Raw genomic sequence first — 12,387 nt, 5'->3', positions numbered from 1 at the left:
ATTTTAGGAACTTGTAAATATTTGAGTATGATGCTTTCCTAGATGAAATAAAGAATAGTATACCAACAATTAACATATACTAATTTGTGTTCTTTTTTGTCCAGTAAAAATAAATAGCATGCATAGTAAATTAATGAAGATTTTTGTTTGCTTTTAGGCATCTTCAAAGAATGATATTTCCAAAGTTTGCAGAAAAGAATATGAGGTATGTGTCTTATTTAACAAATTTGGATAGAATGTTCCAGTGTTCTCAGAACTGACAAAATCACTTAAAAAATTAATTCATTTTTAGACAAATTGTGTTCTAACTTAGCAGAAATTTTAGCCTTGATAAAAACATCTTTTACTTTCGCTAGTGTTTTGACTTGGAGGTTTGTTGAAATTAAGTATTAATTTTAAAGAAATGCTTTAAATCTCTCATTCAAAGATTTCATCTATAATATTTTTCTTACCAAAGCCACTGGTTGTACTAAGATTCCAAAATCAATTTTCATAGATTCTGTATCCTCTTTTGCCCCTTTCCTATCTGTGGACCCATCTTGGTGTCCATTTTTATAAACTGCCTGTATAAGAAGAAATAGAAACTAAGAAAATTAAACTGCTACTATGAGCACTCCACACTTCCACACCTGCATTTAGGAAATGTTCCAGATCTGAAACCCTTGTCTCCCGGGATGGGTTTCCAGCATTGTGTTCCCTAATGGGTGCTCCCAAAGAGAGTGGGAGCAGAGGAGTTTGCCTGTGCAAATGTGCAGAACTCCTATATCATAAAGTGTGACACTTGTATTACTTTCCAGAGTGTAAGGTCATGTAATTAAGAGACTTAAATGAATGTCTCATTCATCACGTTACTATCTAAACAGTGAAGATCATATTAACAGTCTATGTGTTTGGGAGAAACAGAGTAATTCCTGGCTGCTTCTATATTAAAGTTCTGGTTATTTTTTCTTTTCTCAAAGTCTATAATTATACCTCTTCATTAACAGTTTTAGATGGAGAGTCTTATTTATCCTTTGTCCCTTTGCTCTGTTGGCTAAGTTACATCTGGTCTCTGAAAACCAATTTCCAAGTTAATTTCAGCTTCCCTCTGTTCTTGTTGAAAAGAGCCTGCTATAAAGAAGTAAAGGGTCTTTTAGATGTTTTTCTTACCTCTACCTTTGAAATGACCATTTTGGGTTTCGCTTGACCAAGTGGCTAATTGTGACAATTCCTTCTTTTCTCCCACATGATGTCTGACACTGTCCATCTCCTGTAGCCTGTCCTCCATTACTTTAGTGTGCTTCCTTCTCTTGTTTGGATCTCTACATTGCCCTAGGAAGTCTGCAGTGTGTGTTGATGAAGGACGAGACAGGAAGGTAAGAGAGAGAAACACTGTGCTACAGTAGACATAAGAACAGATTGCATCCCTGCCTGCCTGTCTTTATCTGGCCTAGAATTAATAAGCAACCATTTTTCAAAAGTCTATAGGATGTGTCTGTCCCTTATTTTTGTATTACAAGCTCAAACTATTCAACATAATTCAAAACTCAGTTTGATTTCTTACATATCATGTAGAAATAATGAGAAGCAACAGCTCTTTAATTCAAGAAACTGGTTCTGCATTACACACCCAAAGCAAATCCCAACTGAAGTCTAGTCTACAGATGGGACCGTTTGTGATCAGCTCTAAGGTGAATTGCGTAAATTTGGTATAATACAGTCTAGTTTAGCTTGCTGGTTCTCTGTTCACATCAGAATAGTTTTGCAAACTGGGTCTTTAATATCTTCTCTTTGACCTTGGGGTGGCCATAGGACGAATTCCTACACACTGTATTCTCAGGTGCTACATTGACCCTGAAGGACAGATCTTAGGTGGTTTGAGTAGATTCAGAGACTGGGCCATTACATTCAGAAAGAGCATGTTATTTTTATTGGAAAACTGTACCTTGTTCCTTTAAAGGGATTTCCTAAGAAATTTATTAAGTGAATAAAGTTTATAAATTGCAGTGCCACTTAAGATTCTGTTTTATTCAAACCAACCTAAGACAATCCAGTTAAATATGAAGCATTGTTACATCAGGTTTTGTCCAGCTCCTAATGAAAATCAACAATATTAATGGAATTCTGAGAGGTAGTTTTATCTAACTAGAAAAAGTATAGACTTAAGAGTCAGACGTAAGTTAAAAACCTAGCTGAGGGAGCTGGAGAGATGGCTCAGCAGTTAAGGGCACTGGCTGTTCTTCCAGAGGTCCTGAGTTCAATTCCCAGCAACCACATGGCAGCTCACAACCGTCTATAGTGGGATCTGATGCTCTCTTCTGGCATAAAACTGATAGAACACTCATATACATAAATAAATAGATAGATAGATAGATAGATAGATAGATAGATAGATAGATAGATAGATAGACAGATAGATAAATAAATCTTCAAACAAACAAACAGAACAACAACAACAAACAAAACAAACCCTTAGCTGAGCATGGTGATGCACACCTTTAATCCCAGCACTCTGGAGGCAGAGATATGGATCTCTATGAGTTCCAAGCCAGCCAGAGACACATGGTAAGACCCTATCTCAAAACAAAACAAAATTTTATTAAACTGTTTATAGCCTAACTTCATTAATAAAGGATTGTATCTAATTAAGTCAGATTAATTAAAATACATACTGGGGCTAAAGAGATGTCTCAGCAGTTTAGAGCACTTACTGCTTTTTCAGAGGCTTTGGGTTCAATTCCCAGCACCCATAGGGAGGCTCATGACCATACATAACTTTCCCTGACTCCCTCTTCTGACCTTCCCAGGCACAAGACATGCAGGTGGTGCACATACATACATAAACTTATACATATAAAATATAATAAATAAACCTAAAACTATTATTTTAAATATATCCTGCATGCATGAGGACTTAGGAAATCATAAGTAGAGCCAGTATTTTGGGAGTTCCGCAAAAAAAAAAAACCTTTACAGAACAGTGATGAATTGGTGTAGTTAATAACAATATGGACCAAAAGCATGCTACAAAAAATGCATATGGCTCATGCAAGGGGCAAAGAGGACAGACTTTGACAATCTCACTATGTCGTCCTGGCTGGCCTGGAACTTATTATGTATGCCAGGCTGGCTTCAAACTCACAGAGATTTGCCTGCCTCTACCTCCTGAGTACTGGAATTAAAGACCTCTGCCACTATAACCTGTTCAGTCTTAAGTAGAAAGGTGAGTGTGTGTGTGTGTGTGTGTGTGTGTGTGTGTGTGTGTGTGTGTATGTGTGTGTTCCAATAGTATAGGGTAGTTTATTTCTTTAGAGTGCTGAGTGGTAAAGAATTTTGTGATCAACTATGTATGCACAATACATAAAAGTAACTTTTTTATATTTGTAAGGTTTTATTATATTCCATTGCCAAAGAGACATTAAGGACTCTGTATACCTATGTAAAAAGCGACTAACTTTTTTTTCGTTTTTTGAGACAGGGATTCTCTGTGTAGTTTTGGTGCCTGTCCTGGATCTCGCTCTGTAAACCAGGCTGGCCTCGAACTTACAGAGATCCGCCTGGCTCTGCCTCCCAAATGCTAGGATTAAATGCGTGCACCGCCGCCGCTGCCGCCATCTCCCGGCATGCAACTAACTTTTTAAAGAATCAACATTTTAAAGAAGAGTGGAGGGGAGGAAGTCAGAGATCTAAATGAAGAATCATTAACAGGGTTTGTCATGATGGATTGGATATAAAAGACAGTGTTTAAGAATAATCAACTAATCGTTTAAACCTATTGTCCTGGAATACTCTTACTATTGTCCTGTGCTCGAAGGTACTATCTAGGTCCTTATCTTCCGGCATTAGGGCAGACTGAAATGATGGAATACACAAGCCACCACTAAGTGGGGACAGAGATCTGCCGAGCCACTGGGAAGTCATTAGTTTTGAGGACAGTGACATTTGCTGAGTCGATTTTCATAGCCGTATTATCTCACACACCTGGAAGTCAAAGAATAGATTTTGGTACTGATTAAAGATGGAAAAACCCAATTGAGGTCTATTCCGTTTCTCACCAACAAATTTGGTTCCAAAGGGGCTACACTTTGCAATATGGGGTGACAAAAAATGTGTTCATCTTCTTCTTTTGTAGAGGAACATATTGCTTCTTTCAATGTTGTTCTCTTGAAAACTGGTGTTAATAACTTGACTTTGAAGTCTCACTCATGTAAAGTGGATGCTTAGAAAATCTCTAGCTGAGAATGTATCGAAAATTATTCTAAAAGGGTAGTTCTTTCTGAGATGCCTAAGACAAGTAACACAGATCCTCTCTGCAGGAGTGGATTTTTATTCCAGACTTAGAACTCCCACAGATAAAATTCTAAGGAAAATAAGCAACTCACGGTTTTAAAAAAATCACAAAACTCACTAGAAAACAAGGTCATCAGACAAGAGCCAGCAAGGACAATAGTGAATAGAATTAGACCTCAAGGCATTTCTGCTATAGAAATGATCACATGCAGACCATAAAAATATTTAATATGGTTAAGAAACGTAATCCTAAAAATACACAGAGCAAGTAGAGTTGGGAAAGAATTTAATAAAATTTTAATTAAATAAATAAAAATATAGTGGAAGCTGGGGTGGTGTTCTTCTTCTGCGATCCCAGTACTTCTGAGGTAGAGGAGGAAGGGTCATGAGTTCAAGTTCATACTCAGCTGGATAGTAGTTCAAGCATCCCAGGCTACAATCTATCCTGTCCATTTATCATAGACACACATCATTAAAAAAGCAAAAAACTTGCAATAAGAAGAGCTTAAAAAAATCTTCTCTTTCAAAGATGACCAACAGCTGATTTCTCAGTAGCAACGAAAGAAACCAAAAGACATGGTTCTAAAATAAAATAGCTATCAACCTAGAGTTCTGTATCCACAAAGATTTCAGGAAATAATGCGACATTACAATAGTTGGAGAGGAGGGGACAAGTAAGAGCAAACTATAATGATACATACACACACAAGCGCGAATGTGTGTGTGTGTGTGTGTGTGTGTGTGTGTGTGTGACACTGTCACAGTGAAGCCTATCTGTATGCTAACTAAAAATGCAATGGGGCTGGAGGACGGTTCAGGGAGTATGATGCTTGTGCAGACATGAGGACCTGAGTTTGAATACACAGATAAAGGCAGCACAGGAGCGTGCGTGTCTGTAATTCCAGTACTACCATGGCAAAATGGAGACAGGAGAAGCTCCAGAAGCTCACACCCCAGCTAGCCTGACATATGCAACTGAGGAACCACCAGAAACTGTCTCAAACAAGATGGAAGGTGAGACTCAACACCAGAGGTTGTCTTCACATCCTATGTGCACTGATCTGCACTCACTATGTGTGCGTGTGCGTGTGTGTGTGTGTGAAGTCTTGGCTGGTCTAGAATTCACTCTGTAGACCAGGCTGGCCTCAAACTCACAGAGATCTGCCTGCCTCTGCCTCCCAAGTTCTGGAATTGAAGATGTGTACCACCATGCCCTGTAGAATTTGCTGCAGAGGGAATTTCAGCTAAGAATGAGAGATCTTACTGGTGGTCCTTTCTCATTTGGTCACTGTCTGAAAGAATCTCTGGCAAGAGTACCTCCTTCGGTACCTAACTGCTCCTGGGCTGGCAAGGTGACCGAGGGGGGAAAGCAGTGCTGGCTGCTAAACCTGACTTCCTGAGTGCCACCCACAGAATGCAAGTGGGAGAAGGAAAACCCACTTCTGTAAGTTGACCTCTGACCTCTACACTCATGCTGTGGTATACACTCACCCACACATACACACACAATTAAACACGTGCAAATAAATAATTGTTTAAAAAAAAAACACTTTCAGATAACACTTCTTTGAGAATTACATACATTTGAGTGAGATCACCAAGCTTTGTTCTAGGAGCTACCCAAACCAACCTTTAACTTGATTATTCCCACAGACTCATATTCACATGGTATGGGCATTCTCAATTCTAGATTCTCCTGAATTTTTCTCACAAGCATGGTCCTTGAGCCAGCCGGAAGTATGGGATAGGTCATGATAAGGCTCATGGTGTACAGTGCTAGAACCTGAAATAACATTCAGAGCACCCAAAGGCTGGAAAGGCCTTGGCGCCAGCAGTCAGATGGTTTGGTTTTGTTTAACTCTTTGGGGGGCCCACCACCCAACTCTCAAACAATCACATGGAGACTTATTCTTTTTTCTTATGAATGCCTAGCCTTAGGTTGACTTGTTTCTAACCAGCTCTTCTTAAATTATCCCATCTACCTTTTGCCTCTGGGCTTTTATCTTTCTCTATTCTATATGCCTTTCTTTACTTCCTACTCTGTGGCTGGTTGTATGGCTGGGTGGCTGGCCCTGGAGCCCTCCTCTCCTCCTTTTCTTGCCTTCTATTTATTCTCTCTGCTTGGCAGCTCTGCCTATCCCTCTCCTGCCTAGCTATCAGCCGTTCAGCTGTTTTTTTAGACCAATCAGGTGTTTTAGACCAGCAAAGTAACACAGCTTCACAGAGTTAAACAAATGCAACATAAAAGAATCCAACACATCTTTGCATCATTAAAGCAAATGTTCCACAACATACACAAATGTAACACATCTTAAACTAATATTCCACAGCAGTCAGAACAGATGGTGTAAGCCATAGCACAGCCAGTGTAGTGTGTGCTGGCTCAGGAAACATAACCCGCAGTTTTTGCACTGTCTTTGTCCACAGTTTATCTGTGAACCTTTTCTTCTGGATACCAGTCTGCTAACTTTTGGAATTTTTGATTGTTATTTTCCTCCTTGATTATCAGAATAAACATTGTTAAAATGATGTGAAGGTAGTGAAATGTCCAGAGACCTGGTGATGGCTTATGAGTTAGGTTTTAGTTCAGGATCTGTAAATTCATGTCACACCTTAAAGTCGGATCCCTGACACTGTCCTAGCATGTGACCTTCCCATTTGATGTCCACACCACTGGAGTGTAGTGCTCCAAGCTGCCTTCAGCCCTCCATGCTCCTGCGTGCCTCCTCCTCTCTCAGCTTCTGCTCTAGGCTTTCCTTCCAGGCTCCAGGACTGTCGCTTTCCTGTCTCTTCCTTCCTTTATGCATTCTAGTTCTTTGATGGTCTTTAAAGAAGGTGACAATGAGGAAAAGCCAGGGAGAGGTATTTCTCAGAATATTAGCCTTAAAAAAAGGTTTAAGGAGCTGGAGAGTTGGCTCAGTGATTAAGAGCATTTGTTGTTTTTGCAAAGGACCTGAGTTTGATTCCCAGGACCCACATGGCTGTTCACAAACATCTGTAATTCCAACCCCACAGAGTTGACACCCTCTGCTGATTTCTAGGGTTACCAGGCATTCACGTGGTGCATATACTTATATGCCGACAAAACACTTATAAAATAATAAAAACAATAATTTAAAAATTTAAGACAAGAATTTTGGGTCAAATAATTGCTAGTACAAGTCATTTTGCCGATGGCCACTGGTTCTGTGAGAATGCTAAGATAAAGTTAGCATAGAGGCTCTTATACCACAAAACCAAAGGTGAGCCCCAGTCACAGCTGTCCACACCACTGCCAGCACAGAGCTAGGCATGGCAAAGTGCAGGTGTGTGTAAAACTATAGTTTTTGAATATGTACATGGTTCACAGTTCAGAACAGCATATAATCAAGTCTCTTTCCCATTTCATGTGCCACAGCCACCAAGTTCCTGATGTTACCAGTGATGTTTTATGCCTAGAAAGGAAATGTGTATATATAGCCCTCCACCAGCCTTTACCACTATGGTCAGTTAGCATGCACTTCACTCTGCCCCTGGATGCCAGTGTTGAGTGCGTGTCTGTATACACCTGCTAGGATTGTACTGTGTCCTCAGCAAGTGGTACAGTAAAATGTATGCTTGAAGATGTGTTTGGATCGATCACATTTTTGTTCCTTTTTCTCAAATAAGCTGGGCTCTAGATTTGCTTTGTGTTAGGCATAAAGGAAGGGAAGTGGAAGGTGGTCTAAGGGAACAGTGAGGGTTAGGCCAGCCATGCTCACAGCTGCCAGAGGGTCCCTAAGCTGTGGTGGCATGGCAGTCTGCTGTGGTGCTTCTGGTGTGGCAGGTCACACCCTGAGCTTTGGGCAACTGTGCTGTCCCTGACCCTCTCAGCCTTAGCTAGTTTAACAACATAATACAGGCTGGGAATGTGGCTCAGGAGCCTTTGGCTCCATCCCTAGCTCGTGTACGCTCTCTCCTACACATTCACAAAGTACCCTCTGATTTTTGAGAGTACTTTGCCTTCATAAAGCCTTAAGGACCTAAATAGAAAATATGTGTCAGTTAACACTGAGGAAATGCCAAGAGTGCTTGGGGCATAGTAAACAGCAGGCTGTGGTGGGAAGCTTTAGGAATGGTGAATCTCAGCGTAGGTATAAGTATCAGGTCTGAGCCGTTACCTGCAGCTGATGAGCTCCAAAAAGAGCGAAACCTGTTAGGTCCTGCAGTACTGGCTTACGGTAGTAAGACTTGCTGGGGTCGCACTTGTGTGTCCTTCCGCTCTGTCATTTAGATTGCCCCAAGAGGGGAGCAACTCCTACTTAGTCTCCTTGTTACTGATTCATTTTCTTTCCAGTTCATACCTCAGTGGAGTAAGTGTGTCCCTAAGGGCCTGGTCATGTCACACTAGCCTGTGATCTTGTCATGTCTTAAATTGTCTTCCACTGAGTGTCTCGTCTTCTCATAGTTTGTTGTTACTTGGTTTGTGGTACTGGGAGTTGAACCTAGGGTATCACACTCTACCGCCGAGCCACTTCCCTAGCCCAGGCTCCATAGCTTCAATTACCCCTATTTAATGACAGTTCCAGAATCTTCTTTGCTAACTTTCTTTTTGAGATAAGATCTCACTGTGTAGCCCTGGCTGCCCTAGAACTTGCCATGTAGACCATGCTGGCCTCAAACTAACAGAGATCCACTAAAAGACATGCACCACCACACCTGACCAACCCAATTAATGATTGATTTTCTGGTATTCACTACTCTCCTTCTCTTTCCTTCCTCCCACAAAATAACACCCATGTGCGCGTGCATACACACACATGCACACACTCCGAAACAGATACTTGTCATCTTTCTTACACTTCTTGCTGAGTTGCTGAGTACAGTCTTCCCAGATGTAACCAAGAGCCAACAGATCTTGCCTACCCTTTTCTCTTTCTCAACACCTCTCATGGATCACAGGCTATTAAACCCTAAAGATTTGTCTACTGCCAGGTGTGTGTGGACTCAGGAGGCAATGGTGGGCAACGTTCTGTGAGTTTGAAGCTCCCTGATGCTACATACTGAGTTCCAAGACAGCCAGAGCTATGTAGAGAGACCCTTTTTTTTGTCTCAAAAACAAAAACAAAAAAAATTTAAAAATAAAAGTATTACTTCCCTTTGGAAGCCATTAAAAGAAAAAAAAAAAAGATTTGTCTCCTAAGTGTATCTTAGTTCCTCCTGAACTCTGGGTTCCTGGAGCAGAGCTCTCAGTTGTCTTTGTCTCTCATTCATTTACTTAATTCTCACTGGCCTGATGATGCACACTGAGCTGACACACCAGTGTGTGTAAGGAACTTGCTCAGTGATTGAGCCACTGTCTGCCCAAGCTTGTGGTCTGGTGTGTGAGAAGAGAAACACACATAGACTTAGAACACAGTGAGTGAGCAGCACACTGTAGAAACCTGCTGGAGACACACTGGGACCTGGAGGGGAGCCCAGCCTAGGGAGAAAGTAGTCACAGCAGGTAAGACTCCGCATGAGCCAAGCTGTTGCCTGTACTGGGTGATAGTGCTTTCTTCGGTGGGTTTTATTTTTGAGATGGTCACCCTGTCAGTCCTAGTACACTGACGTGCTCCTTGAGTTTCTGAGGTGGTGGTACACTCCCACTTCAGTAGCACTGTAGTTTTTATCTGTTCGTAAGTAAGATGGAAGATTCAGTGGAGGTACCATGGGTGTGGTCTCAGAAAGGACTCCACACTAGTTAATGTAAACCCTTACTTCCTGCTCTTGCCACCAGATGGCGATCAGACTTTTAAAAGACTTAATAGATTACCTAAGACACCAGAATGATTTTAAAAAATGAAGTAATTATGAGCTGATGCTATAACTCCTACATATGTCTTGAGTCCTATCAATAATCAACAATAGCTCAAGAAGCTAAAAGAGTTACTGATAATCAGGCATGGTAACACACCCTGTAACCCTGCACTTGGAAACTGGAGGCCGGAGGAATGGGAGTTCAAGGACAGCCTGACGAAGAAAGGATGAAGAATTACTTACAACAAATATAGGAATCTTTTATCAAAGCCAAATGATCAGTCTATAAAATCAAAATGGGCGTAGCAGAAGTCTGACGAGCTCATCTACATCACTAAAGTGACAGAACATATTTTTATTTTACTTTTATTTTTATTTACTCTATTGTTTTATGTGCATTGGTGTTTTGCCTGCATGTGTGTCTATGTGAGGATGCCAGATCCTCTGGAACTGGAGTTACAGACAGTTGTGAGCTGCTGTGTCAGTGTTGGGAATTGAACCCTGGTCCTCTGAAGAGCAGCCAGTGCTCTTAGCCACTGAGCCATCTCTCCAGCCCAAGGCAGAAAATATTTTTAAACCATAGAATTAGTACAGATGTAGAAGTAGTATTTGTTAACATTAATAGTGCTTCTGTGTAAAATATCAAGTTTTCATTCAACATATTCAGGAAAACCTATGTGTGAAAGTTCTATCATTGAACATTAAGAGAAATGATAGTTGCTTGGGGAACATTCTGTACCCTGCAGGTGTCATCAAGGAAGACAGCTTTGCACTTCTTTTTCTTCAGCAGTTGGCAAACTCTCTGCAAAGGGCCAGTTGGTTGTCCACTTTAGGCTTGCAGACCATATGGTCTTTGTCTGCTCAACTTGGCCATCATCGCATGGATAGCATGACAGAGCCATGTAAGATATATAAGCAAATGGGTGTGATTGCGCTTCAATAAAGCTTTATAAACAAGTGGCAGGCAAGACTTGCTTGCATGCCATTGTTTGCCATGTGGGGAAGACTGGATTCTTCAGCTCTTTCTCCCTTCTGTTCTCAGTCTGTGGCTGCAGGGAATAAAGACATTGAATTAGATGATCTCTGATACTTGAGACTTTCCTTTAGTGCCTTTCTCTTAGGCTAAGTGATCACAAGACTGACCTAGAAGTGATGATTTTTTTTTTTTTACTTATAAGGTCAAATTTTAAAAATCTAGCTTGAACAAATTCCTAAGCCTTAAGGCAAAGTTCCTGAGAGTTGGTGTGATTGACATTGCCATCTGGACCCATAGAGACCAGGGACATATGGCCTGTACTTAGCAACATTTAAGGCCTCTACTCACTAGATGCTAATTAATGCCCACCCCACCCCACTATGACTCCAGGCATCAAGTGCTCCCTAGGAGGGAAAATCACCCCGATGAGAGCTATTTCTCTGCAGACTACTTTTCAATGTTGATTTTGATCATTTTATTTTATAAATGTTCCTGAGGCTGGTGAACCCAGTGGAGGGTTGTCTGAGATGAAAAGTCACAATAAAACAGGAACATGGGTGAAGAGACATAAACAAGCTCACTGTTGAAGAACACTGAGAGCTTATTTACTTTCCCACTATTTGTAGTGATCTACCAGCTCTAGCAGAAATCACTTCTACTGGAGGAATTCAGCATTCCTTCCTATGAGGCCCGGGCTTTGTTTGCCTTTTAACTGACTTTTTCTTGAAATGAAGAACTCCTCTGTGGCGTATTCCTATGTGGGTATTTTTAGGTAGAGAAAGTGGATGCAATGCAGCGTCACCAGCAATGTAGGGACTTTTTTCTTCTGGCCATTAGAACATGACCTTCACTGTAGCCCAGACTGACATGAAAGTCACTCTAGTTCAAGCTGCCTTGACACTAGTGACAAGCCTGGCACCCGAGCCTCTGGTGCTGGTCACAGGCGGTGGCCACCATGCCCGAAAATCTCTGAAGCTCTTTCTAATGTTGGTAATGCTGGTCTTTTTTTACTTGTTCATATTTTTCTGGAGCGGTTTACCCCCCCCCCTTCGGTTTTTTGTTTGTTTGTTTAGGTCGGTTTTGTTTTGTTTTTGAGACAGGGTTTCTCTGTGTAGCCCTGGCTATCATGGAACTCACTTTGTAGACCAGGCTGGCCTCAAGCTCAGAGAGATTCACCTGCCTCCGCCTTTGCCTCCTGAGTGCTGGGACTAAAGGTGTGCACCACCACACCCGGCCTTCTCCTGTGGTCTTTTGAGACAAGTTCTCAAAACTCACTGTGTAGCACAGGCTGGCTTCCAACTCAAGATCCTCCTGCCTCAGTCTCCCAAGTGCTGAGATTATAAGCAGGTGCCGCGGTGCCCAGCTAAAGCTCAGTCACTTAGCTA

General features: G+C 41.4%; 1 protein-coding gene across 5 annotated transcripts in view; it reads left to right on the top strand.

The window, feature by feature from the left end:
• Reck (reversion inducing cysteine rich protein with kazal motifs) overlaps nucleotides 1-12,387 on the top strand; it is a 76,150-nt gene that overhangs the window by 27,229 nt on the left and 36,534 nt on the right. For 3 of the 5 annotated variants that reach the window (XM_052716015.1, XM_052716017.1, XM_052716016.1), the window contains one exon: nucleotides 158-205. In XM_052716015.1, the coding sequence (XP_052571975.1) occupies nucleotides 158-205 (48 nt within the window). Of the gene's footprint in view, nucleotides 1-157; nucleotides 206-1,255; nucleotides 1,356-12,387 lie in introns of all 5 variants that reach the window. The other 2 variants (XM_052716020.1, XM_052716019.1) reach the window with 1 other exon arrangement.

Source organism: Peromyscus californicus, unplaced genomic scaffold (assembly GCF_007827085.1).
Source record: "Peromyscus californicus insignis strain IS unplaced genomic scaffold, ASM782708v3 Scaffold_5__1_contigs__length_169319896, whole genome shotgun sequence".
Classification (NCBI taxonomy): domain Eukaryota; kingdom Metazoa; phylum Chordata; class Mammalia; order Rodentia; family Cricetidae; genus Peromyscus; species Peromyscus californicus.
This window is presented reverse-complemented; position numbering and strand designations above follow the sequence as displayed.